Source organism: Manis pentadactyla, chromosome 6, assembly GCF_030020395.1.
Source record: "Manis pentadactyla isolate mManPen7 chromosome 6, mManPen7.hap1, whole genome shotgun sequence".
In the NCBI taxonomy this organism is placed as follows: Eukaryota; Metazoa; Chordata; class Mammalia; order Pholidota; family Manidae; genus Manis; species Manis pentadactyla.
This window is the reverse complement of record NC_080024.1, coordinates 122,107,050-122,134,953: the sequence shown is the minus strand read 5'-3', so window position 1 is coordinate 122,134,953 and position 27,904 is coordinate 122,107,050. Positions and strand designations below refer to the sequence as shown.

The 27,904-nt window shown below is 41.4% G+C and overlaps 1 protein-coding gene across 4 annotated transcripts in view; it reads right to left on the bottom strand.

Moving 5' to 3' along the window:
• TTC39C (tetratricopeptide repeat domain 39C) overlaps nt 1-27,904 on the bottom strand; it is an 87,737-nt gene that overhangs the window by 16,650 nt on the left and 43,183 nt on the right. For 3 of the 4 annotated variants that reach the window (XM_057504104.1, XM_036905727.2, XM_057504105.1), the window contains exons 5-6: nt 26,747-27,101; nt 24,852-25,020 (exon numbers count right to left, since the gene is read on the bottom strand). In XM_057504104.1, the coding sequence (XP_057360087.1) occupies nt 24,852-25,020; nt 26,747-27,101 (524 nt within the window). Of the gene's footprint in view, nt 1-24,851; nt 25,021-26,746; nt 27,102-27,904 lie in introns of those variants that run through there. The other variant, XM_057504106.1, reaches the window with a different exon arrangement.

Genomic DNA, 27,904 nt, shown 5'->3' with positions numbered 1-27,904 from the left:
CCCTGCTGCTGGAGCCCGGCCACCCCCGCCCTGCACCCAGCCCTCCCAGCTGCCTTGCTGGCCTCAGCTCTCCTTGGCCGCTCCCGGTCCAGTGAGCCTAAGGCCTCCGCTCCCCGCAGGCAGCCCGGCAGGGGCATGCAGAGAGGCTGCAGGTTTCCCTGAGGACAGTCCCTACCACGTTCCTTGGCTCCCTTAGTGACACACGGCCACTGCAGGAGGACTCTCTGGACACAGCACGGCACACTGATGAGCCAGGGAGGGGGTCTGCAGGACAGCCTGTGTGTCAGGGGCATCGCAGGCCAAACACTCATTAACCAAGGCCCAGGCAGATCACTACCTATTCCCGCCCCACAGTGGTACTTCAGCCTGCTGTCAGGAAGACAGACTGTCATGTTCAGTCCCTTATCCCCAGCCATGAGTGCTGACAGAGGGCCCATCACTGCATCACCAATTCCTGGTCCCAAGCAGCTTAACATCTGGTTGGAGGGCCCCTCTTGGAAATGTGAAACAGGCCCACGACTCTGAGGTCCAACATTCACACTGATTGTCAGCACACAGCCAAGATCCCAAAGAGGTAAAATAAATAAAATCAATCTTTTCTGAAGAGTGAGTGTGTGGGTTTTTGCAGAGAGAACGCTGGGCATTCATTACCCCATCTCTAACTTTTCCCTTTCTGGATCGATCGTTCTTTCCCTCCATCATACATGCACTCGATTTAGCATATTGACAGGAAACTACAGTGCCCGGGATTCTGCTTTGCATGCATCCCCCCAGTTTGCAAAGTGAATGCCACTCAACCGTCACACACAGGACATTTCTGGACGGGCCATCACCACCACGCTGTCCCAGCTGAAGGTACAGTTCGTGACAGTGTAATGTCATACTGCCCCCTGAGGGACAGAAAACTGCTCAGTGAACATTTACTGGGCAACTAACGACGTGCATGGGATGTACCAGGCTCTGAAGCTATGAAGCAGCAGCAGAGCAAAGCTTTAAAAGCAAGTATAGGAAAAAGAGACCAAGTAATATTTGAATCAACATTTCTCTTAACCCTTTCAAAAACTCCTTGAGATAGGCAAGTATTAGTTCCGTTTTCAGATGCAGAAACTGAAGTTCAAAGAGTTTAAGTAACTTGGTCAAAGTCAACAAGCTGGCAACTAACTAGTATTCACTCCACTCTGGCTGCCCCAGAGAATTCTTTCTTCAGGGAGAGTGTATGCAGGTGTGATTAAATTAAGGCTCGTGAGATGAAGAGTATTAACCTAGATCATCCAGGTGGGCCCACAGGCCATCACAAGGGCCCCCAGCAGAGGGACTTGCTGCCTCACCTTGCACCCTGATGTTGTGGAGACACAGCTGCTTTCTTAAGCCTCATGAACCAACCCCTGCTAGCTTCCAACTTTCCTTCTGCAGCTTCCTCGCCTCTCAGAATGCACAGAGGGAGGAAGAGAGAATTGACACAGGCAGAGGAAGACACAATGTGACCACAGAGGCACAGACTGGAGAGATGAGGCCACAAGCCCAGGGATGCCAGCGGCCACCAGAGGCAGAAACGATTCTCCCCTGAGCCTCTACAGGTAGTGCTGCCCCACGAGCACTCTGGTTTCACCCAGGGATACTGATTTTGGACTTCTGATCTCCAAAACGGTGTGAGGATAATTTCTGTTGTTATAAGCCACCAAGTTTGTGCTACTTTGTTACACAGCCTCAGAAAACTAAGACAGCATACTTCTTTAAAAATTAAACTGTGAAGAAAGTACCAGTAGGCTGTTAAAAGCACTCTGACAGAACATGCAGGTACTGAGACCATTTACGGAGCCTAACGTCACTACTCCCACAGCAAGGTGACTATAGAATTAACTCGAGTTCTAGACTAATTTCCCATTAAGGAATTATAATGTACAGCCAGTTAAAAAAGCAAAAACATATTTCCTCTTATTTTTCATGAAAATAATTAAAAACATAAATGATCTGTGGGTGTTTTTACAACCACACATTATAATATCTGCAACTCAGCCAAGAAAGAATTCTCCTCCATTTGATATTTGATTCACAAACATTTTAAAAAACAAGTACATATACTTTTTTAAAGAAATATATACACTCTGGCCTGAAGAAAATATAGGAAATGGGCTAATACAAAAAAGTCATAAAGAATAAAGAGAAGTACCATCCAGGCTTCTGTCTCACCAACTGTGTACTGGCAGGCTGCATCACAAAAGTTACTTAAAGCTTCATTTTCCTCATTGGTAAAATGAGAACAAAACGTCGGCAAGTTTTATCTGAACCCAGAGGAAGCCCTCAAGAACAAAAGGGTAAGTCTTGCCAAATTAAACGGGGCATTTTTATCGCCAAATTAAAATCAGCATGATTTATAGCTATACATTGTTACAAGAGATGTGGCACGTTTTTCCAGTCATTCAGGACTTCTTTCTTGAGCGGTGTATTCCTAGGCATTTTGTAACACCTGTGGCACTGTGAAAGGGGTTTTGTCCCCCATCTGATTCTCTGAGTGGCCCTGCTAGTATGTAGGAAAGCTTTATGTTTTTGCAATTTGATTTTGTATGTCACATTATCATACTCATGAATTCTCATAGTTCATTTCTCGTTTTGTTTGTTTTTACTTTCTCTTCTCCATTTTCCAGGGAGATATTCAAATCATTTGCAAATAATAACAGCGTGTCTCTTTCTCTACAGGAAACTTACATAATTGGCCAGGACCACCAGTTAGGATACTGAATTTTAGCAAGCACAGTACCCACCCTTGCTTTATTCTTGTCTTTAATGACAACGTTTTAATATGTCATTAAGTACAGTTTGCAGCATGTTTTTAGTAGATGCCATTTTTACCGAATAGAGAGACTGCCTTTCCATTTCTAATTGGCCAAATGTTTGGTTTTCTCAGAAGTGTGTTTCAGTAAATGCTATTTGGGTACCTCCTGCCGGACCGTATGGCTTTATCAGTTACCCCCTTAATGTGGGGAGTAGGAGCAGTGCATTTCCTAAGGCTCAGTCGCACTTGCCTTTTTGGAATTGCCCTACTAGGTCATATTGTAGAGCACTTTAAAAATACATTCTTGGGTTTGATTTGGTAATATTTAGAATCTCTACATTCAGAATTAAGTTGACCTATAGTGTTTTATTTGATTTAGTTTAGCTCTCCTCTAAGAGTCCTGGTATCCGGATAATGCCAGAATTTGCAAACGCAGAAGGTACAGGCAGACCTCCTTTTATTACACTTCACATTATTGGGCTTTGAAGATACTGTGTTTTGTAAGAATGGAAGGTTTGTGACAACCCTAAATTGTGCAAGTCTATCAGAGCCATCTTTCCAACATTATTCACTCACTTCATGTCTGCCACATTTTGGAAATTCTCACAATTTTTCAACTCTTGTCAGTGTATTTGTTACGGTGATTTGTGATTAGTGATCTTTGTTGATGAGTATTGCAATTGTTCTGGGGTGCCAAAAAGCACCCCTATGCATGGCAGAAACCTTAATGGATAAACGTTGTGTGTTCTATTTCCCTGACTGGCTGTTTGTTTCTCCATCTCTTTCTCTCTCCTCAGGCCTCCCTAGTGCCTGAGACACAACAATAATGAAATTAGGCCATTTAAAAAACCTACATTGATATCTAAGTGCTCAGGTGAAAGGGAGAGGTGCATGTCTCTCACTTTCATCAAAAGCTAGAAATGATCAAGCTCAGTGGGGAAGACGTGTGGGAAGACATGTGGAAAGCCAAGCAAGACCTCTTATGCCAAACAGTTAGCCACGTAGTGGATGCAAAGGAAAAGTCCTTGAAGGAAATTAAAAGAACACATGAGTGATAAGAGAGCAAAACAACCTGATTGCTGATATGGAGAAAGTTTTAGTGTTCTGGATAGATCAAACCAGCCACAACATTCTCGTAAGCCAAAACCTAACCCAGAGCAAGGCCCTATCTTCAATTCTATGAAGGCTGAGAGAGAGAGAGGAAAGGAAGGTGCAGAAGATAAGTTGGAAGCTAGCAGGGGTTGGTTCATGAGATTTAAGAAAGAAGCCAACTGCATACATAACATAAAAGAGCAAGGTGAACAGCAAGTGCTGATGGAGAAGCTGCAGCAGGTTATCCAGAAGATCTAGTTCAGACCATCAGTGAAGATGGCTGCAGTAAACAACAGATTTTCAGTGTAGATGAATTAGCCTTTCACTGGAAGAAGATGCATCTAGGACTTTCATAGCTAAAGAGGAAAAGTCGGTGCCTGGCTTTAAAGCTTCAAAGGACAGGCTGACTCTCTTGTTAGGGGATAATGCAGCTGGTGACTAAGTTGAAGTCAGGGCTCATTCACCATTCTGAAAATCCCAGGGTTCTCAAGAATTTCGCTAAATCTACTCTGCTTGTGTTCTATAAGTGGGACAACAAAGCCTATTTGACAGCATCTGTTTACAACACAGTTTCCTGAATATTTAAGCCCACTGTTGAGACCTACTGCTCAGAAAAAAGATTCAAAATATTACTGCTCACTGACAACGCACCTGGTTACCCAAGAGCTCTCTCTGATGGAGATGCGACAGTGAGATGAATGTTGTTTTCATGACTGCTGACACAGCAGCCCTTCTGCAGCTCAGGGATCAAGGAGCCATTTCAATTTTCAAGTCTTAGTATTTAAGAAACACATCTCATAAGACTATAGCTGTCATAAGACAGTGATTGCGCTGATGAATCTGGGCCAAGTAAACTGAAAACCTTCTGGAAAGAATTCATCATTCTAGATGCCACTAAAAACATGCATGATTCATGGGAGAAAGTCAAAATTTCGACATTCACAGAAGGTGGAAGAAATTGATGCCAACCCTCATGAAGGGTTAATGATGTCACTGCTGATGTGGAAATGGAGAGAGAACTAGAATTAGAAGTGGGGCCTGAGGATGTGGCCGACCTGCTGTATCTCATGATAAAACTTGAACAGAGGAGGAGCTGCTTCTTATGGAAGAGCAAAGAAAGGGGTTCCTTGAGATGGAATCTACTCCTGGTGAAGACACTGTGAGGATTGTTGAAATGATGACAAAGTATTTAGAATATTACATGAGTATAGTAGTTAAAGCAGCAGCAGGATCTGAGAGGATCGACTTCAATTCTGAAAGCCCTCCTCCTCTGGGTAAAATGCTGTCAAATGGCATCACATGCCCCAGAGAAATCGTTCGTGAAAGGAAGAGTCACTCAACATGGCAGACATCACTGGTGTCTGATTTAAGTAACTGCCACAGTCACCCCGGCCTTTAGCCTCCACTGCCCTGACCAGCCAGCAGCCGTCAGCATGGAGACCGGACCCGCTACCCGCAGAAGATTATGACTCACTGAAAGCCCAGATGATGGGTAGCATTTTTTTTAGCAATGTTTTTAAGTTAAGGTATGTACACTGTCTTTTTAGATATAATGCTATTGACCACTCAACAGACTACTAGTATAGTGTTAACATAACTTTTATATACACTGGGACACCAAAAAATTCATTTGACTCACTCTGTTGCAATATTCACTTTACTGTGTCGGTTGTTACTGAACCTGCAATGCCTCCAAGGTATGCCTGCGTTTTCATTTTTTCTATGCTCTGGAACTACACAAATAGCAAGTTTGCCATAAAGCTGTACCTTTCAACTGGACAGTTAACTTAAAATGTTCAAATTACCATAACTTAATTTTTTTTCTTTCAATGGGCAAAATAACAAATAACATTTAATTCTGTCAAAAGCACCAGATTTCAGTGCCAACTGCATAACCAATACAATTTTGGACCTTAGGAAATAACATGTTTGTCCATTAACTCTCAGGGAATGTTGAAATAAATGAACTCATGTGATTGAAATGCTCTTAGGAAAGGTACATAATCTTTAAAGATAGGTGTATATCACCTGTTAATAGTGTTGGGAAATACATCACAATATTGTTTCCCAATATTTAGAACCAAGACTTGCAGTAAAGTAGGAACTCAGCTTCTCACAAGTTATTGCCAACCACAGAAGAGATTCCAGATTCTACCTAGTGGATATAATTAATTTAAGGGCTGTTTTAAGATTATTCCACAACTATACAAGCAGGTACTCTTGCCTAGCCCAAACACACACATACCTAGAGAGACGGGGGACAAAGACAAATGAAACATACTGTGAAAGATGGAGGGACCACTGGCAGCATTTTCCACTCAATCTTAAGAGGTTATTATGATTTTTCCACATTAATGGATTTTAAGCCCTTTAGAAAGATCTCAAGGTACAAATATGAAACACACAACAGCATGAACAATTTTCCAGTGTCAGCACAGTAAGCTTGGAGTTACTAATGTTACATTCTGTCCTACTCAAAGATTTTCACCTGCAATGCCAAGCTGAGAAAATTCATTCAATTTACCTACCTAGCAAAAGGTTTCATTTCTAGAATTGCAAAAAAAGTGGAAATGGAAACAAGGCCAAGTTCTTTTGGGGGCCTGGCTCAGACTATAGTACCAAAGGGACATCAAGTCCCAGACTTCCCTGAATCTAACTCAACATTTCAACTTCCCAACCAAGCAGTTTCATTCCATGCAGCTTCCAAATTGCATTTAACATTAAATGACAGCACAGGCTCACAAACAGAAAGGGTTTGGCTCAGAGCCCATCTACTGTCATTCAGATAATGCTGGTATCACTGAATTCTGCAGGGTTAAACACCAGAGAGAAGATCACTATTGCAATGGCCAATCAAAGAACACAATCGTTCCCGTGGACTCAGCTGCTGGGGTTGGCTGCTGCCCATGTTCATCACTCTAATGTATATTTGCTTCTGAGAATTTTCAGTTCTGTCAGTTAAGTTTGTAAAACATGAGCACGTTCTTTCAAGATGTTTTAAGTAACTAGTAAGGAGTTTGTTAGGCACAGGTAGGATTCCCAAGGTGTGTTAAGAATACGTAAGTATTTAGCAAGGAGAGCCTGTGTGTGAGTGTGTACAGGCACAAGTACTGGAGAGAGAAGAAAAGGCCAGGAGATACCTAATATTCATGAGGCACCTGGGTACTAAATATACATGAGATGAAATGTGCAAATGCAAGGAGGGCAAGTTTGGTTTCTTCCTGCTTGTTTGCATGCATGTAGATTTTATGCACATGAAGGGTATATTTCATGCACATTTCAGTGTGTGTGTGTGTGTGTGTGTGTGTGTGTGGTGCATCTCAGTTATTTCCTCATAGGTTAGCAAATTGTATGGTAATTTGTACAAATACTAGGCCACCTGACCCAAAGGTATTTTTAAAATCAAATTACATATATACCAACATTATATAAGAAGCCCATTTCCCTACATCTTTTTAATATTAGAGTGTTTTTCCTATTAGCCATTTTTCCCATGTTATTTAAACTGTATCTACTTGATCATATCAGGAGTTTCCTGTTATTGGCCATTTTATATTTCGTTTTATGGCATGTCTGCTTAGGTGCTTAGGCTATTTGGCTTTTTTGCATGTTTGAATTTTTCCTTTTATTATGTTCTCATTTTGTAAGAGCTCTTTCTATATTAAGGATGCTAACCCTTAATCATTTGTTTTCTAGTTCCACTTTGCATTTAACTTTATGATATTTTTGTAATATACTATTTATTTTTATATGCATTCTACCAATGATTTATATATGCTAATTTCATCAATCTTTTCTTTAGTGTTTTGGATTTAAACTTATATTTACACAGTTCCTGGTGGAGAGGATGGAGCTTTTAATACCACTATGCACATGGAATCTATGACTTTTGATAATTAGGGAAATTCCAAAAGGCCATAAATATTGTTGCTTCCATTCTGATGAAAATTCAGGGGCTCTAGAAATATAATTATCATCACAGTACAACTAAGAGGGAAAAAGCAAGAGGCCAGAATATTTATTCATTTTACACACACACATACACGTACACTGAAACCCTGCTCTCTAGGAGGTGGACACTAGTCAAAATTTTAGATAAGCAGTGGTCCAAAGTCCCTGTTTTGTGAAGCTTACATTCTCATTCTAATGGAAAGAGAAAGATGATGAGCAAATAAGGAAACACCTTACACTGTGTGTCCAATAAGGAAGAGTATCAGCAGAAATGAGGTGGGGGTCAAGAAGGGGTCAGGAAGTCCAGTGGTGGGAGTGATGCTGACATATTCAATCCCATTCAGGGAGGGTCTCCTTGAAAAGGTGACCAAACCAAGCTGAAGGAGGTGAGGGAGGCAGTGAAGTAGATCTAAGGAGTAAGACCACTTTAGGAAAGGGCCAGGAAGAAGGTGCAAAGGCCCTGAGGCAGAGCATGTCCTGATGTTTGAGGAAGGAAGGAGGCCAGTGAAGCAGGCATGGAGTGGGGATGGGCACCAGGAGGTGGACGATGAGGCTGTAGAGTTTACAGAGGTCAGTGTGTAAGGCCCTGTAGGCCATCCTAAGGATCCAGGTTTATGCAATGAACAAGAAGGGAAGTATTTAAGCATTTTGCACAAAGACACGACATCATGTGACTTAAAGTTTACTGCAGTCACTTTGGCTGTGTTGAGAACAGACTCTAGAGCAGGAAGAACAAAAGCAGGGAGTCAATGAGGAGATGACCACAACCATCAAGAAGAAAAGTGCTGATGGCTGGTGTCTGAGAGAGGGGACCAGGAAGGGCAGAAAAAAAAGTGGTCTGATTCTAGATGTATTGTGAAGAGTAGAGTTCACAAGATTTACTAACTTTGGATGTGAGGCATGAGAGAAAGAAGTCCAAGATTTTCGGGATAAGAGGACAGTTACCAGCAAGCAAGACACAGGGGACGGCAGGGAGGCAGCTTTGGGGACAGGCAAGGAGAACCGCCTACTGGTGACATGGAGGAGACTAGGCATGAGTCTGGAATTCAAAAGGGAACTCTGAGCTGGAGGACAAATCTGGGGCGGGCACTGGGACATATGGGTGGTCATGAACTCACTGAAGGAAGGAGCGATGGTACTAGAGAGAAAAGTCCAAGGTTTTCCAGCAGCTAGAGGCTGGGCAGGCAAGAGGAAGCAGCAATAGAGATGGGAAAGGAGTGGCCAGTGAGCCTGGAGGGAAACCAGGAGCGTGGAAAATTCCCGATGCCAAGGAGGTGGAAGAGGAAACGAGCAACAAAAAACAGAAATCTACACTGGACGAAACTCATCTCCTTAAAAATATGGGGCTGATGAGGACCGTGTATTTAGAGTGAGAATGTTGAGCAAGTACAAAGGATATAAGAGGCCTCTGAAGTTTCCAATTAATCAAGTCTCACATGAAGAAAGGGGCAATTGAATAAGTAACCAAAGGCATGAAAGACACTCAGCAAATAAGAGATGATGGTGACCTTGACACACACTTCTTAGGGTATGTGGCAGAGAATTTCGGTGAGTCCCCAAGAACTGGATCACAATGAATACTGTGCATTACTGCCGACTACACATACAAATTGCAGATTAGTAAATTACACATAGATTTCTACACCACGGGGATGTTCTGGGAATCTCCACTTGTCCTTTCATGGTCTGTACAAATTTATGACATAAGAACTCCCCTAAAGCTTACTGTGAAGGACTGTTTAGAAGATACAGATCTCCAACTGATAATTATAGTCAGTATTCTGGTATCTAGCAAAAGGTAAACAGTAGTTATTTCTGGAATGAGAGATTTTTATGTCTACTTTGATTTACTCTGGTCTTTTACCATGTTCCCAAATGAATATGCATTATTTGGACACAATAAAGTAGTTGAAAATATACATTCTGATGCTGAGCCTTTAAAGTATGCTGCCTTAGCGAGCTTTTTCTGGTCTCAACATCATCATCACAAAGGCTAACACGTGCGGCCCTCTTATCATGTGCCTGGTAAGAGGGCAAATACTCCATCCAGGTGGGTCAACCAGAATATCTCTGCGTTTTGCTGAAGCCATACAACTGTTAGAGATAGAGCTGCTGAAACATGAACCTGGTCATTTCGACTCCAGAGCCAACGCTCCTCACCTCCGTGCTCCACCTCCTCCTGATCCTACAGGGCCTCCCCTCCATCGGGGCCCACCTCCTCTGTCCCTGCTTCCCGAGCCATTGCCCCCCACAATGACTATCCATTCATTTGGCTCTTTCCTTTATTACCTTGTAAGATAACCTTTTCATGCATTCACTCTGCCTAATTAGATTATGAGTTTCTTTGGAGCTGGGCTTTTTCTATTTCTCAGGGTATCCCCTAGGCAGCCTTTTACATCACAGGCAACAAATTTCTGATTATATACAAATAATGGAATATACTAATTATGTTTTTCAGCACCTCCACATGAATGGACAGCAATCCCTTTGAAAAATGAATTCTGTAACCAAAGCCAACACTAATGGCAGAGGAACTGAATAATGTACCAGTTACAAGATTTCCTTTCTCAATAGTTATGCATATGATTTTAACAAAATCTGCAATGACACATGCTTTACACCTAGATTTATAACCAGACACAGTTCTATCTAAATAGGAAAAGCCCTGACTGGGCGCCATGTGCTTAGCACTTTACCATATCCAACACTAATGTTACGACTGACACAGAGGTACTAGCCTCTTTTTTACAGACAAGGACACGTGCTCAGAAATCTCACCCAGCAAGTGGAACAGTCCATTTTGGGCTGAGCCTAATGCTGTTACAGCTACACTATGCTGCTCTTTAAAATTACAGAAAAGGCATTTATAGGAAAAGTACTGTAAATTTAAAAGAAACATGCCTATGCTAAAGATGCAGTCAAAGAATTAAAAATAATAGTGAAGATGATATAAAGAATTAACTCAGAAAAACAAATACTACGGAAATACAGAATACACTAATCTATGGTCAGCACTACTCAGGAGAAGACATCAATTCAAGATAAACAAACCTAGAAAATAATATGCAGAAGATCTAATAGGCAAAGACACTTGTATGTATGAGACAAACAAAGAGAAACCGTAATCAGGAAAGTGACTCTGAAAAGTCTTCCTAGAGCTGAATGGTGTTCTCTGTAAAGGAGGTCAAGCGGGCAAGCTGCTGTGTGGGTTTTTTTCCAAAGAGGAATTAAAGAGAAGTTGTAAAATGCAGAAAAGGCAGTTCTGGAGATTAAAGAAATATAAAACGTTTTTATAACAGCTTTGTTGAAATACATTGCACATGCTAGAAAATTAATCCTTTAAAGGGTACAATTAAGTGGCTTTAGGATAGTCACACAACCATACGATTTGAAAGCTGAAAAAAATCTTTAAAAATAATGTAGCCTAGTGTTTCTCAGAGTGTGCTCTCAATACTCTGGTCTCACAGGCTACTGAAGAGATTTTCCTGGTCAAAGAAAAAGGGTAAATGCAGCACACCTGCATTCCATCTCCCTCAGGGAGCAAAACCAGAGTCTCTGCAAACCAGACTATCCAGGGTCACCTGACATCGACCCTCTTTCCATGGAATGTACTCAATTTATTCCAATAACATTTTCCATGTAAAGAAACAATGCCAGGGCAGGTTGGCTGACTTGACAGAGGCCCCACCGCTCTTTCAATTTGCCAGCCATGGGAGCAACTGTTGGCAAAAGACACACATGAGCGGGAGGGAAAGAGAGTAAAGCCCACCAGTAGGAACTCACAGAGTTAATCAGATAAAACCAGAGAGCCAGAAAGGACTCAGAGTTAATCAGATGAAGCCACAAGGCCAGGAGTGACTTGCAATGTCCAGACATTCCCAGATGAAAAATAACTCCCCATGAGAAACTTCAGAGCACAGGTCCTCCCCAGGTAAAATAAGGAAAGACATCAGAGCACAGACACACCCAATGTTTTCATTTCACCAATCAGAGTAGGCCCCCAAGGCCAAGAACTGTCCATCAAGGGCTTCTCAGCTCTGCCAAACTCCCCATAAAAGAAGCCTCCCGCAGGCAGTCAGGGCCTGTCTGACCTTAGGCGGGGGCCTGTTCTGTTACAGAGTGTAATTAAACTTGCTTTGCTTTCATTATTTGACTTCCTTGCATCATTGAGCCAAACTCTTTCCTAACATAACTACACAGATGTTTTTTTACTATTTATGACAGAGTCAAAACCAAATAGAAATTTCAGCCCAATGCTCTTTCCACAGTGCTACCCATCAAAGCCTGAGACTTTGCTGCAATATGACAACTTCCCAGAGCCACCAAGTCCTCTGTAAGAGACCACAGAGACAAGGACCAGCACACTAAACACAGAAACACCCATATTTAAGAAGTCAGTGTGCCCCAACATTCAGAGTCCAAAATCATAAAGAAAAACAAAAGGTCAGTATGATACTATGAGAAAACACAAAATTTCACAGAAAAGTTCTGGAAAAGGGCTAGGAAAAAAGTGAGAAATGCTTTTTCCAGAAACCAGACTGTGTCAGCACTCACTGGGAGTGCACCAAATGCTTGTTGGCCTCAGAAGAGTGAGCAAAAAGGAAGAAATGGAACCCTACCTGCACGGACACATGAACCCAGGTTTAACCCAGGAGGAAAACAAGTAGAACACTACGATCATCTTTTCAATCTGATATTAAGGAGAAATCTACCCCAAAACAGGCAAGCAGAAATGGAAACAAACCAGAACAACAAACACAACCCTAGAGGGCAAAGGGCATCACATACCCAATTAAATATGAACAAGAAACTCCCCTCTAAGAAAGAAGATTTGGATTGAGAAACAGAATTGAATGATCTGTTGCTTCCCAGTCATCCCTTGTATACCTGCCTCTCCCCACCAAGTGCTCCAGCCCCACTGAGCTCAGATCTCCCCAGTTTCTGGGCTCATCTCCCACGCTCTTACCTCTATCTGCAAACTCCTACTGATTCTTCAATACCCAGCCCCCAAACCCCCACTTTGGCGGCGTCTTTCGCAGCTGCAAGGGTTGCACCATGGGGGAGATACACCACACTTTACCTTCCGATAGGCCTGTTTTTATACTTCTCAAAGTCCAGCCACAGTTGCATCTGTCTACATGCCTGCCTGCCACACAGTCCTGATCCCTGTGCATGAGTTCTGTCACTGCCACCGATAGTATCACAGCCCTAAGAGCAGCCACAGTGGTGCCATTACAGCAACAGGTACTCAGAGCTCCATGAGCAGCACACACTTCCCAGACTATTAGGCAGGAAAATAGATATGAGTGGGGTGGAAAGAGAATAAGGCCAGAAAAGCCCACTAAAAAGACTCAGTTAATCAGTTAAAGCTCAAAAAGAGAGGAGTAACTTGGCCTGGAATGCTTGAATATTCCCCGGATAAAGGAGAATACCTCAGCATAGCCCATGTCTTTATTATGTTAATCATGCAGGCCCAGCTTATTTTTTAACTTTACCTATATGCTGTTTTTTTTCTCCTTCGGCCTTAATCAAGTAGTTTGCAATCTAGGCAACTAATTTAGCATGCAGGTCCAGCCATAAACAACATAGTAAAAGGCAGGAAGTTAAGAAGTAAGATTCTTAACTTATCTTTCACAAACAAACAGATAATAACTCAGCCCACCTTGGGGGCTGGGCAGGCAATCTTGTTTGATCTGCTCCCAGACTAAGACATCAGTATCCCAGGGAGAAATCAGAGCAGGAAGTTCCTTGTGTTAAGTTAATTCTAAGTATTCAAAGACCACTTAACAAGTCTGTATCCCCAGCCCTTAGTCACATACCTGAAGAATCCTTAAAAGGGGGAACCCCCAACCTTTCAGGGTGCTCCTCTCTCTGAGGTCACCCACACTTTCTAAGTGCATAACCTTTTAACTTTAAACTCTCTCTTTTCAACCTTTCAGGGTACTCCTCTATCTCTGAGGTTGCCTGCACTTTTTCTCTAAGTAATTTTAAATAAAACTTTTACTCTGCTTCACTACGGTGTCTCTGCTGTTCAATTCTTTGTTGCGGCAGGGACAAGGACGGAGGAAATACACAACGCTCCCCCAACAAGACTACCACCTCATGGAACCCTAACAGCAGAACCGTGTTCTAGGTACCACTAGAGCCCCCATCTCACTGAGGAGGGAAGTAAGGTATCAAGAGATAAGGGCCCCATCCGACACCAGAGCGGAGGAGCCCGCACTCCGCCCGGCAGTCAGCCTGCAGAGCTGAGCTGCTGGCCACACAGGCCACTGCCAAACAGACTCTAAGAGAGGGCCCAGACAGAGCAGCCTCACCCACAAGTCACAAAATGACATAAATGAGATGAATAATAACAACATGACAATGAACATATAATAACACTAAGCCTGTAGGCAGTCGAATGGAAAACCGTTTCCTCTACTCTGACAACACTTCTGACACCAAACGTGTGGGGTTTTCCCACACCAATAAATTCTTCAATTCTCTCCTGACATCAACTCGTGTCCTACAACTTTATTCACCTCTGATACTAACTACTTGGAGTTAGAGTTAGTACAGTCCCCACATGCTAGGGATTCAGTCCCACAAGACTGCCCCCACTTCAGAGGCCAGTCACCAGTAGTGGTTCTGCATGAAGCCACACCTCTGTCTGACAGCTGACAAACCAGGGGTCCTCACAGCCCCCTCCTCCAGTTCAATCATTTGTTCTAATGGCTCACAGAATTCAGGGAGACACTATACTTACTGTTACCAGTTAACTATAAAGGACAGAACAAACAGCCAGATGATGAGGTACACAGGGTGAGGAATGCCGGGTCCTGAGCACAGCACTTTACGTCCCCTGGAGTTTGGGGTGGGTCACCCTCCCAGCCCATGGATGCATTCACCAGCCAGGAAGTTCTCCGAACCCTACCGTCGAGGGTTTTGTGGAGCCTCCATCACATAGGCATGCTTGATTAAATCATGGGTCACTGGTGAGTAACTCAGTCTCCAGCCCCTCTCCCCTCCAGGAGGAGGTTGGAGGTGGGGAGAGGAAAGAGCTGAAGTTTCCATCCCTCTAATCACACCAGTGCTTCTGGCAAGGAGTCCTCATCCCGAAGCCCAGAGGGTCCTCCAGCCACCTGTCACCTCATTAACATAAACTCAAGTTAGGTGACAAGTTGGAAAAGGTTTGTTACGAATAACAAAAGATGTTACTATCACGGTCTTCCAGGAAATCCCAAGGGTTTGAGGAACTCTGGCACCAGGAACAAAGACCAAATAGATACAGCCATCACAGTACCACACCCCCCACCCACCCCAAGCACTCCAAGTAAAACAAAACACAAGCAATCAAATCCCTAAACAAAAGCACTGACCTTTCATTATTCTAATAAGACAAAGATGATAAAGCATTAAGAAAATGAAGTATATAAGAAGCTAAATTAAGGAAAACTAGAAATAAAATGGAAGTAAAAAATGAATTGATAAACACACCAAATCTCTATAAAAACGATTATGATAATCCAAAAGCCCAATCATAAAATCAAGCAACACAGATTTATAAAACTAAAATACCACAAATAATAAAATGCCACAAATACTAATACAAATAATAAAATATAATACCACATTATACATATCTGGAAATAGTATTCAGCCATATGTTTAAGTAGTAAGTGGAAACAGGAAAAGTATAATGTAAAACTAGAATGGATGTAACAATCAGTAATACATTATATTAAAACATTATTGAAGAAATAATAAAATTATTAAGGAATTTATTTTTAAAGGGATACTTAATGAGTAACAAAATACTTTTGACTGTTTAATGATGATACCTTAATTATCTTAAGCAACTTGCTGCTCTCCAAAATGTAAAAAATATTATTCTATTAACCAACTCATTTTTCTAAAAATATCAGATTTCTAAAGCCCAGTAAGGCCCCTGAATATTTGCATTTACATTTAATTGTGTTATTTCTAAGTTATACATATATATTGCACATGTCATATAAATAATAATATATATATAATTTATTAGCAAGTAAAAGCTAAAAAAACTGGAAGCAGAAAGAAGGCCTCAATTCTGTTCCTCCTTAATGCCCAAGTAACTATGTACACTTGTACATACTTATTTTATCTGGACCCGTTTACTATTACAGGACAGGGCAGATGTATAAAAAAATTATAAACTCTAATGGGAGAAATAAAGAGTGACATGAATAAATGAAGCAATATCCTCAGAAATGAGTAGGAAATATTATACATATAATATTAAAATTTCCCTATGATATACAGAACATGACAAACTGATAAATATGTGTGAGAAACAAGTGGATAAAAATACTAATAATACACATTTTTAAAGGAAACAATATTTGTTATATTGAAGATATATAAAATCACAATCATCAAAGCTATGTTTTCATTTAAAAACATCTATAAAATGTAGAATATAAAGATATCTCAAAAATGGGTTCCATCTATCTTGAGAATTTAATTCAGTAATAGGGGAAGAAACACCCTTTAATCAAAAGTAGTAATGTTCCTAAATTATAGTCGGTATCAGAATTAAACTATTTGTGTATCTCACACATGCAGAGATATAAGAATAAGAGTTTTTAAAACATAAGTTTACAATCTAGAAGAAAATAGTCTGTGTGTCCCAGTTTGGTCAGAGATCATTTTTTTTTCTTTAGAAATGAAGACTGCTTTAACAAAAATGTACATATGTTTGTTCAAAATTTCACAAAATGTAATGACATTCAACACAGAGAAGACAAGTAGTGATTTTACAGCATCTTACTATGCTGATGGACAGTGACTGTGAACGGGGATGTGGGGGGGACTTGGTGAAGGGGGGATCCTAGTAAACATAATGTCCTTCATGTAATTGTAGATTAATGATACCAAAATAAAATTTTTAAAAAATGTAATGACATTCTCAAAATGAAAGTAATAGAAGATGGGAAATACATGATAAATACCACTTCTTGTACAGAACTTGGGCAAATATATATGGAAGTATTTCCCACTCAAAAGTCATCACACTTGGTTAGATCAACAGTTTACATCCAAAGAAAAATAAGATAGTGTATATTAATATAGAAAATACCTTCAGTAAGATTTCATTGAAACATCTTGGAGATATAATTCAAATATCATAAAATTCACCCATTTAAAAGTATACAATTCAATGGTTTTCAGTCTATTCATCGAGTTGTACAACCATTATGACAATCTAAGTTTAGAATACTTTTATCACTCCAAAAAGAACGTGTATTAATGGTTATCCCACATTCTCCCTCATCTATCCTCATCCACACAAGCAATAATCTCTTTTCTGCCTCTGTACACTCCTATTCTAGAGATGTAATGCAAACAGAATCAAAGAACAGACGTTCTTTTGTGGACGGCCTTTTCTTAACCTGTTTTCAAGGTTCATTCATGCTGAACCATGCATCCTTTTTTGTTGCTATTATGCCATTGTATGGTTTACACATTTTGTTTATCCATTCACCAACTGATGGACATTTCTTTCCACACTAGGTTATACAGTAAATTCATATTTAACACTTTGAGGAACTGCCAAACTGTTTTCCAAAGTGGCTGCACTATTTGGCATGCCTGCCAGCAATAAATGAGGATTCCGATTTCTCCGCCTGCTTGCCTCCACCTGTTCTTGGCTGCCTGACTGCCTTCCTCATTGGAGCTAGCCTGGTGGATGTGACACAGCATCTCACTTACTTCTGATGTGCATTTCTTCATGACGACTTGTGATACTGAGCATCTTTTCATGTGATTGTTGGTCATTTGCCTATCTTTTTGGGGAAAATGTGTCTTTAGAGCCTTTGCTAATTTTTTAATTGGGTTATCTGTCTTTTAATAATTGTCATAAGATTTCTTTATATATTCTGAATACAAGGTCCTTACTACTAAACCTGTAACATGCAAATAAATATTTTCTCCCATTCTGTGGGCTGCCTTCTCACTTGACAGTATTCTTTGCAGCACTAATGTGTTTGTGATGTAGTTCAATTTACCTATTTCTTTTGTTGTGCTTTTGATGTCATATCTAAGAAACTATTGCCTAAGAGTTTTATAGTTTTAGCTCTTACATTTAGGTCTACGATCCACTTACATTAATTTTTGTGCACAGTGTGAGGTAAGGGTCCAGTTTCATTTTTTGGCATGTGGATATTCAGTTGTCCAATTTGTTGAAAAGACTATTTATTGCCCATCCATTTGCCCTTGTCAAAAGTCAATTGATCCATAAATGTAAAGGTTTATTTCCTGACTCTCAATCATCTATAAATCTACTCTTACATCAGAACCATACTGGTCTTCATTACTTTATAATATGTTTTGATATGAGGAAGTATGAATCTTCCACTTTGTTGTTCCTTTTCAAGGCTCTTTTGGCTATTCTGGGTTCCTTGAGTTCAGCATCAGTTTGTCAACATTTCTGCAAGAAAAGCAAGCTGTAATTTTGAAAGGGAATGTATTGAATCTGCAGCTTAATTAATCGAGTATTGCCATCTTAATATTGAGTCTTCTGATACATAAGCATGAGATGTCTAATCAGTGATATTTGAGGAACCATCTTTAAACTGCTTTAATTTGCATCATTATGGAAAAAAAAAGAAAAATATGTGGCAGAACACTGCTGTTGATACCATACACAAAAGGATGAATGCTGTGTCCTGGCCATCTCATGGGTGTAACCCCTTGTCATTTAGCAAAAGCTACAGAGCTGTTCATACTCTATGATTCTCATAAAGACACCACTAGAGCTATAACCTAAGGAAATAACTCAAGAAATAAAAAAGGACCTATTTATCGTATCATGCGCTATGATATTCATGGCAGCACTTGCTATCACAGTGAAATGCTGGGAAATACTATGGAAACAACAGTCAAATATCCCCAAAACAATTTCCCAACAACAGGGAAATATCAAATTACTAACACAATGGAAATCTAAATAGTATGCATATCAATTATTCATAAAAACTATGTTGAGGGGCTCTCTTTGTCCCCTCTGAGCCAGGAGCTCTATTCTCTCACTTTATCTCTAAATAAAAGCCTGTACCTTGCTCTCCTAAAAAAAAAAAAAGCTATGTCGAACATGTAAACAGTAGATTTGTAAACAAAACTGCATAAAGTCTCATATGTGTATATTGAAGATCACAAAATAATTTGAAGTAAAACAGCTTAGAATTGAAATATTGTTGGTTATTTTTATGAAGTTGCTCAACATCTTAAATCAACTATTATGTATGTGTTTCAAAATGAGAGGCCCACCATGACACCTGTAGCCCAAAGAAGGGCATGTGGTGACCACCTACTTCCATGTGACTCAGCATTAATGCTGCTGAGCAGCAGCCTCGGTTTAGGAATCCCTTCACCCAACTAACAATAGATTTTGCTCTTAGCCCCTACCCTCAGGACTAGGGCTACTACGGGCAAGGGAAAGCTCAGCCTTTTCTGCACACATAGTGAGCTAAGGGATAAAAATTGTATTAAGTTTCTACTTGCTTTTCAACCAACAGCCTGTACAGACAGAGTTAAAAGGAGAGCCAGGTTAGCAGTTAACCTATTAGCAATTCAGGGTACTGTCACCTTCTTATTTTGGCAAACAGAGTCATTATTAAACCATACAATATGATTTATCTTGCTGGAAGGTGATGACAAACACCTCCTCCGTGTCTCCTACACGGGAGTAAAGCAACCTTTATCTGTATACTTCTAAGAATAGATGGCGACCTTATTTTTTTTGCTGCCTGAAATAAGGAAGAGAACCAGGTAGGATGGAGGAAGACTGCAATGAACAGAACCTCAGGGCTTTATTTCTCTCCTCGTGTTGCCTTGTTCCTGATCCTATAAATAACAATATTACATCATGCTGGCAAGGCACACTGTTCAAATACAAGAGGCAGGCTTGCTCTTCAACAGATGCACAGAAACGCTGCTCAACAGCTCTGATAATGTCAGTATGCTCCGGAGATGACAGAACAGCCCTCCTCTGGGCTCGGTTCTTCTGTGCTGGCCCCCACCCGCCACGACCCCCACCCGCCTCCTGGCTCTCTCCTCCATCTGATAAATTAATCACCACAGGGCCCAACCTCCACTGTTCTGCTCCTGCCACAATCAGGAACTGATGGGCTAAAAAGCAACACAGACCTCTTACTTACTCTGTGGAGCACAAATGATAAATGTCATTTCATCGTAATACAAGTACAGAGAGAAAGCCCCGCAGCCAATTCTGAAAGGTACCTCATACAGCTGAAGACACCGGAAGCGATGGGACGGGGGGTGGGGGTGGGGGAAGGTCCAGAGACGGAGCACAGGCACACCAGGGTGGAGGGGTGAAAGCCCTTCCCACAGAACTTTACAGGCCATAGAGAATAAGCAGAAGCCTCCCCAACCTTCATGGCAGAAGATGGGACACAGGGGGACATGGATATGGTGCAGCAAGGTCAACCGTCAAAGCAGTTCCTACAGACACTGTTCCCAGGGAAAGGAAACCACATTCTAGCACAGACCTTTCTCAGAAGGAAGAGGAGGGGGGAGGAAGTGTAATACAGAAGGGCAGACAATTCAGCAAGAAGGATGTGTTTTCAGACAGAACAAACAAGGCAGCTACAAATAAGAGAAAGATGGTAAGGATGGATACACATGCATGCATACACTCACTCACTCACTCACTCTAACTTCTTCAGTGTGGCCTGTAGACCTGGTACAAGCTTCCACTGTATCCTCATGAAGTAGGGCTGTGATTGTAACTGTTTGACAGGAAATTATGGAAATGTGCCTACAGTGCTGAGCTTGTGTGGCTCATGCCTTCTCATCTCATGTCAGTACTCCCAGCAGTGAGCAGAGACTTCATTTACATCCAGCTGCTTTTTACATCATTTAAATTTATTTAATTCATTTCTTTAGAGTCCCATCTTGGGCCAGCAAGCCAGAATTGGAGTATCTGACTGTACCCTCCCTGAAGAAGCTGTCCTCTTATTCCAGTAGTGTCATCTTCTCTAGAATTAGCTTCAAAAGCAGGTTCAAGTGTCACACAAGAAAAGCGGATAGTCCTTCAGAACCAAACTCCTTTCTCAACAAAGCAATAACGTCACTCACGTTGATCAGTGGATTTCCTGCCAACAGACTCACCTAGTCATTCAGTCATTCATGTATATACTAAGAGCCAGTCTTGTGCTAGGCCCAGACTTTTGTTCCCAAAATCCAAACCCAAAGTTTTAAAATGCCAGCTTGCAGGACATTAAAAAAGTATGGGTTGGAGCTCAAAATACAGTTTCAAAATAAAGGAGTTCTCAAAATGCTTACATAACAGCAACCTCATTAGAATGTTCACCAACTTTTATTCATTCAAATATTTGAGCACTTAGAAACATATAAATAGACTAGTATTAAAAATCAATTTCATTATTAGTCACACCATATAAAGTATGCATACGAAAATATGTGCTATACACATAAAACCAAATACATGTGCATGTAACATACTAAGTAGATAGTTAAAACTTTAGTGGAGGGAAGTCGTGCAAATCTGCACTGTTCAGAGGAAAGAAAGACTAGAGAGAAATAAAAGTAGGCTCTTGAAATATACACTTGTCCCCAAAACTTTAAAAATAATCAAGAAAAATACTTATTAATGGACTTGTCACCACCATAAGTTTAACTGGGTGAAAATTAATGAAAAGTATAAAAATTCACACCCAAAATTGAGATTATCCTATAACCCATGGGTCAACTTCCTAAGAGCTGTTTGTATGCTAGAAATCAGGGAAAAGGAAGCACAGACACTGGGTAGGGCTGATGGCCCCATAGCTACCACCCCCCAGTTTGCCAACCACGGCCTAGTTTTACTGATACCTATCAACACCAAAGAAAGTTCTTCCTCCTAAAAAGAGAAAAAAAGTGTAAGAGAATTTGATAATGTTCCTTCCGTGGCACAAGCATTCAGTAAGAATGTGACAACCATCACACACTACTTAGATGGCGTTTATCCCACACTAAGTACTGTGTGAACCCATTTATTCTTTGCAGCAACATGATGAGTCAGTGGGAGAAGTCAACAGGGATAGGTAGGTCGTAAGGGCAGCTCAGAAGGGTGGGAAAGCCTGGCAGTAGGTGGGAGTAAAGGAAGAACATTCTGTGGTCTGGCCAAGATCTGTGCCTCAGCAGTCCCAAAAAGCAGAGGCTGCCTACCAGCCTGAGGTGCAACGGACCCCACATACCACCACAGATGCAGGATGTCCCTGCCCAGTCAGCTCGACAGCAAGCGTTATGCAGGGGGTTGGCAGTGGGGAGGGTGGGTGGCTATGCTCTAGATCACCCCTCCCACATGGATTCCAAACTGTCCTGAACAAGGAAGGGGAACATATGTAAAACATTGCTCATGAAGTTCAAGAGAAAGCCCACGACCTAGAATACGGAAATAACGAGTCCCTGAGAATGAGAACTCCCCGCCATACGTCACAGTCACCCTGTATGAGAGCAAGCATGCACCACAGCAGCTGTTCAAATAATTTTGTAGATTCTGCATCACTGGAGAAAGTGTCAGTGTCACAAGATGCCCTACGATGCACCTGCCTGAATTAGAGCCCCGAGCATGTTCTGTGAGTGCTGATAGAGATCTCAAGGGGCACTGTCTCTAACCTAAATACTCGAAAGAAAAAACACTCCTTGCAAGCCAATTCATCAACTGAGCCCTGTGTGCTTTTACAAACTGAGCTGGGACCTTACAGGCCCTACACCAAGCCTTAGACAGAGCCCTCGCACAGCCTCTCTGGGCAGAGTTCCGCATCTGCAAATGAGGCAGCCACCTTCCGATAGCTTCCTCCATAGCTACTTTGGAAGACTCATGAAATAATAATATCTGGGCATCGTGAGGGTTAGACCAATAAAAATTCAAGTTAGCCCTAAAATCCCTTCAGCCTCTGGGAAGGGCTAGACAAAAACAATCCTGACGTTTCATTTGGCCCTCAGGCTATAGCTCATGATTCAAGAGCAGAATTGATCTTTGAGTCTTTTTTCTTAACAAGTATCAGCTCAGTGGGCAAGCTGCTTGGTGGTGAAGGAGTTCCAACATCCACCACCCACACTCAGATCCTAATTCTCTCCTAAGAGATGGAATGCCTGCTAAGAGCTATGATGTTGTCTATGTACCTCCCCAAAGAGTATTTATGAGAGCCCTTCAACGGTGCTGTGACTTCTCCATTTCTAGTACCATCCCGAAACATAATGAACGACCACTTACTTTTAGAATTCACTCAGTCCCTACCAGGAATGAATCGTGGCACAAAACAAACCACACCAAATTAAGTTTTGGGGGGAAAAAGTTACTATTTCAGCTAAAAGTCAAACATTTTTCCTCTCAAGTGAAGAATTAAAATGGAAAGCACAGCAAAAAATAAATGCTTACTTTTACATTTCTATTTAAAGTTTCAAAACCTAACTCGGAGCATTCACTGACCAGCGCCTAATGCTATGGTGTCGTATAGGGGGTGTTATACACAGCTGGAAACTTCAGGCTCTCCCCTCCGGTCAGCAAATCCTTGTTGAACACTGAACCCAGGAGCATCGTGTTCAGTTATTCAAAATGTGGAATGCCTGCCCTTTCAGAAACGTACATGTAGGAAAGCATTTACCCTTACCCACTTCTGCTTCAGAGATGGTCACTGAAGTGAGAAGGCTTAGTCAATTTAAAATCTCTTTTTACAGTGTTATTTCCTCTTCCACAAACCCAAGGGGGTAGAGAAACTTTAGTAAATGGAACGACTCTCCCAACATATAGAACCATAACCCTGAGCTTAAAAGAAAAGAACACTAGCAAACAGACCAGATTGCACAGGAGATCCAAACTGTTTTCAAGACACCAAGAGAAAAACGGGAGATGGAAGTGAAGGCTCGTGAGCCTGAACACAACGAAAGGTTTCAAGAGAATGAGAAGCCAAATAACTTGGACATGGGTTTAGGTAACTCAGATCCTGGTGGGCTTTCTGTACTATCTCCTCCTTATGAATTATTAGTATAATCTCTGAAGTACAACTTCCATAAGTAAAGGTGAGGAGTCCTCAGCCTTAAGGAGGTATTTGTGAAGGAAAGGAATAATTCGGGAAGCAACACACACTCCACTGCCACAGAAAGACCGATGAACAAATAAGCCCTGTGCTCAGGAAGGCATTCCAAGGCCAAAAGCTTCCAAATCCCTCCTGGGGTTTGCTGGGCGCTGACTCCTAGCACAGAGGAAGAGGTTATAGCCCACGCTGATCCGCTACTAACTAACTGCTGGTGAGGGGACGGGTGAGGCACCTGGCCTAACTGCCAACTGTAGGACTGACTTCTTCTATTTCACTTTTTTTCCAAATCCTCATGCCCTCAAGCCAGCATTCCAAAAAAAGGGGGGTGCGAGGGGCAGCAGAGCTCCTCCAAAGGCCAGGACACATTGTGCTTCTGGAATGAGACCACCTGGGCTCTGCTGCTGGGTGAACTTGTGAAGTCACTGGAAGCCCTCTCAGATGCTCTCTCTTCTCTATAAAATGTAGATGGCAATTTTGTATCAATGTCAGAGGCTGCTGTGAGGACTAGATGGGACAGCACAGGTATAAACCTGGCAAAGGAGGCACATGAAAAAGTAATACTATTTCAAAGCTGAAGCTGTCCTCCACATTTCAGGTCCTAACTTGGGTATAAACCCATTGTTAGCCAAGATGAAAAATTTAGAAATAGATCATTAGTAATTCCAAAGAAGAGAAAAAATTTCGATTTTTGTGTTCTCCGACTAAGACACTTGCTAATGCTCCCCTGCCTCCTGAGGACTCTCCCCCGTTTCGCCCACACCCCTTGCACAGAAGGTAACTGACTAACATCCTGGGCTCCTGTAGCAATGATACAACGCAAGGCATAGAAACAAAGTGTCCCTGGGCCCTGTGATGTTCAGGTTCATTTTGACACAGTCCCCAAGTGAGAATTACAGCTTTGATCAACAGAAGGCTGTGTTTCACAAAGATGGGTGGAGAAGGCACAGTACCTCTAATCGTTGTATGCGTCCCTTGAAAAACATAAAGAGGGAAGAATTTGGATAAGCAGCTTCTTTTTTGAGAAGAATTTCCTTTGCTTCATCCAGGCCTGCTTTATTATCACTGCCATCCAAGGCAAAAAACGGGCGGACTACGGTATGATACCAGAGCAGAGCGAGTCTGAAGGAAGAGGGAGAGAAGTGTTCAGCAAAAGACTTACAATGTTTTCTGCTTTTTAAAAAATCAGTATGTGCTCCTCCAATACACGCTCCTTCCAAAAAGCTGACTATGCAGTCTTTGAAGAAGTAAAATCAGAGTATCTTCCCCATTCTATCAGTATCTGGAAAGCTGCAGCTCTGGCACGATACTTAAATCAGCATACCCCCTTCTGTCAGGTAAGAAGAGAATAAGATGACAGAGGCATGTAGCTCTTCTGAGGCTTCTAGATGGATCGCTGAGGCTATGACTGATGCAATCTCTGAATTCTGTAACTGACTCATCAGTGTGCAAATCAGAAACGATAACCAGTTACCAAGAATTTACTGTCCCCTCATAATAAAACATTACTTTGCAAAAGGAAAACATTTTCTCCCATGTTCATAAGACTCAGTGTGCAAGCCTCAGAATCCAAATTTAAATATGGGAACAGCAGACACAAATTATACTAAATTGGGCCAAAATAAGTGAGAGGACCAGAGAAAAGGACCTTAGCATGTTCAATTTAAAAACAAACCAATAATTACTTAAAATTCCCTTGCTTCAAACATATCCTTTCAAGACAAATGTCATGTTAAACTAGATAAACAAAATAGATTCACTGGGATCTGCTTTAATGAACAGACAAAAATGTTTAACCAACACATCAAATATTTTTATGTAAGTAAGTGCTTCTAGCGTGCTCATAAATTTGGTTCTCTTCTGGAGATCAGGCTAATTTACATTATTAATTCAATTCACTCCTTTCTCAGAAAATAAGATATGAATAGACAAATTATCATGAGTTACAAGTCTGTTAAGTTCAATGAATAAAGGACCACTGTATAGTTTAATGAGTTTGGGGAGGCAGAAATATTTTTTAAATGAAAAGTTAATGATATTTTTAATAGCAACCAACTGATTAAGAGAGAACATCCAAATTCCCCAACATTGACCTGAGTTGAAACAAAGCTCACTAAGCCTCTCTGTGATATCAACATTTTTTGGAAAAATTTTGACAAGTGGTATAATGTCAAAAGACATCTAGTGTCTGATAAAATTACTCAAATTGTAAAGAAAGGGTAGCTATTCACCAGATTGAAAAAAAAACTCTCATCATTTTTTAACTGATGGAGAAATGGGTAAATCCATGCTCTGGACAGTTACATGAGCTTCTCCATACTCTCGTCTAAATAATTGTCATTTACACTTAGACTGAACAAGAGAACTTAACTCAGTTTAGTTGACAAGCACAAACTATCCATACCACATACAAGAGACCAATGAACCAACCAGAATCAAAGAAAATTACCCAACATGAGGATTCTCTACAATAAAATGTTCAGAACCACAGAAAAGGCTTATTAAATTTGTATCCCTTAAAAACCAGGATTGTGAGTCTCAGTGACTGTGGTTAGGGTCACCAAAACTGCTTATAAAAATCCTTTGAGTTTGGAAAATAGGATTGCTTTCCCTGTTGAAAACACAGGACTCATGAGACTTAAGAACAATGCCCTCTTCTCTAATGTCAGCTTATAAACACCACCGAAAAACACAATTCTTGGCACTGCATTGAAAGACAGAAGGCACGGATGGCAGCGTGTCTACTAATCAAGCATTTTACCTGAAGTTTCCTTTAAAGGCTTTGATTGTTGGTTACTTACTTTCAACACTACATTATCTACCAAAGCATTGCAATATAGCTACTCACGTAGCTAAAGGGGCCTTCATGTCCTTACTTTCGCTTGCATACATCAGTGAAGAAAGCCCCTGTAGGCGGTCTCCAGGAAAACCCAGCAGGTTGATGATTTTGAGCAGGTTGGGGGGCACCATGGATATGCAAAGGTGAAAAAGGCCATATCCAAAGCTCACGGCACCTTTCAGCCTGCTCAGAGATTCCTCAGACACCCCTTCAGCCACAATGTGATTATCATTTGCAGCGTCAGAAGTCAATGGCTCTTCAGTTAGCTTCTTCTGATACAGCTCCTGGAGGGCATTGATGTCCAGATAGCATTTGTTGTAGATCTTCCAGGCTTTCCTGAGGATCCACCCACCTTTTATATATGCTATAAAGGGAAGGGGAGAAAAGCATGAAAAAAATAAGCATTCAACATAATTTCCTATATGAATGATAAAGGATTTTGCAGAATCACCTGAAATTCAGGAAAAATGCTAAAAAAACCCATAAAAAACATCATCTATTGCGGCTTGCTTTCTTTGCAGGGCTTATTCCTCATTTGCTGTTTCTTTTTACTACGCTGGATGACCGCTGGGCAAGAACCCCGCATCTTTTGTTGGCTGTGTGCCAAGCTGCTCACCCAGGAGCTAGGGCACAGTACATAATATATATGGGATGAAAGCATGAACGAATGCATGCGAGCACACTAGGCATCAGTGGATAGGACTTTCCTTCCCGTGCTCTGCGAAACATGAATCTCCACCACACCTCTGCACTATTGTTGCACTTTCCTGATAAACTTCTCTTACAACGATCACTCTGAGTACACTCCTCCAGAGCAAGTTCTAATTCTCCGCTAAGTTTGTAGCCATGCACTAATCATGGCAACTTGCCAAAAAATACAACAAGCAAACAAAACTGTTGAGTGAACAAGTGGCTGGTTTAGTAACAACAAAGTCATTAGTGTCCAATGCAGAAATGCAGAGTCCGCCATTCGCTCTACCTAAGGCCTATTATGTGGCTTCACCACTAGCTCGGGTGGCTTCTCCGGTGGGAAATCATGGTGCTCACCCACTGCCCCAGCCTAGAGCCCAGTGAAAGAGGGTGACAAAGAAGAAACTATTTCCCAGAAGAGGGAAAACCTGTTATTTTTTAAGTTGCTGCCATTTATCCCCTTTGGGCCAACTTTCC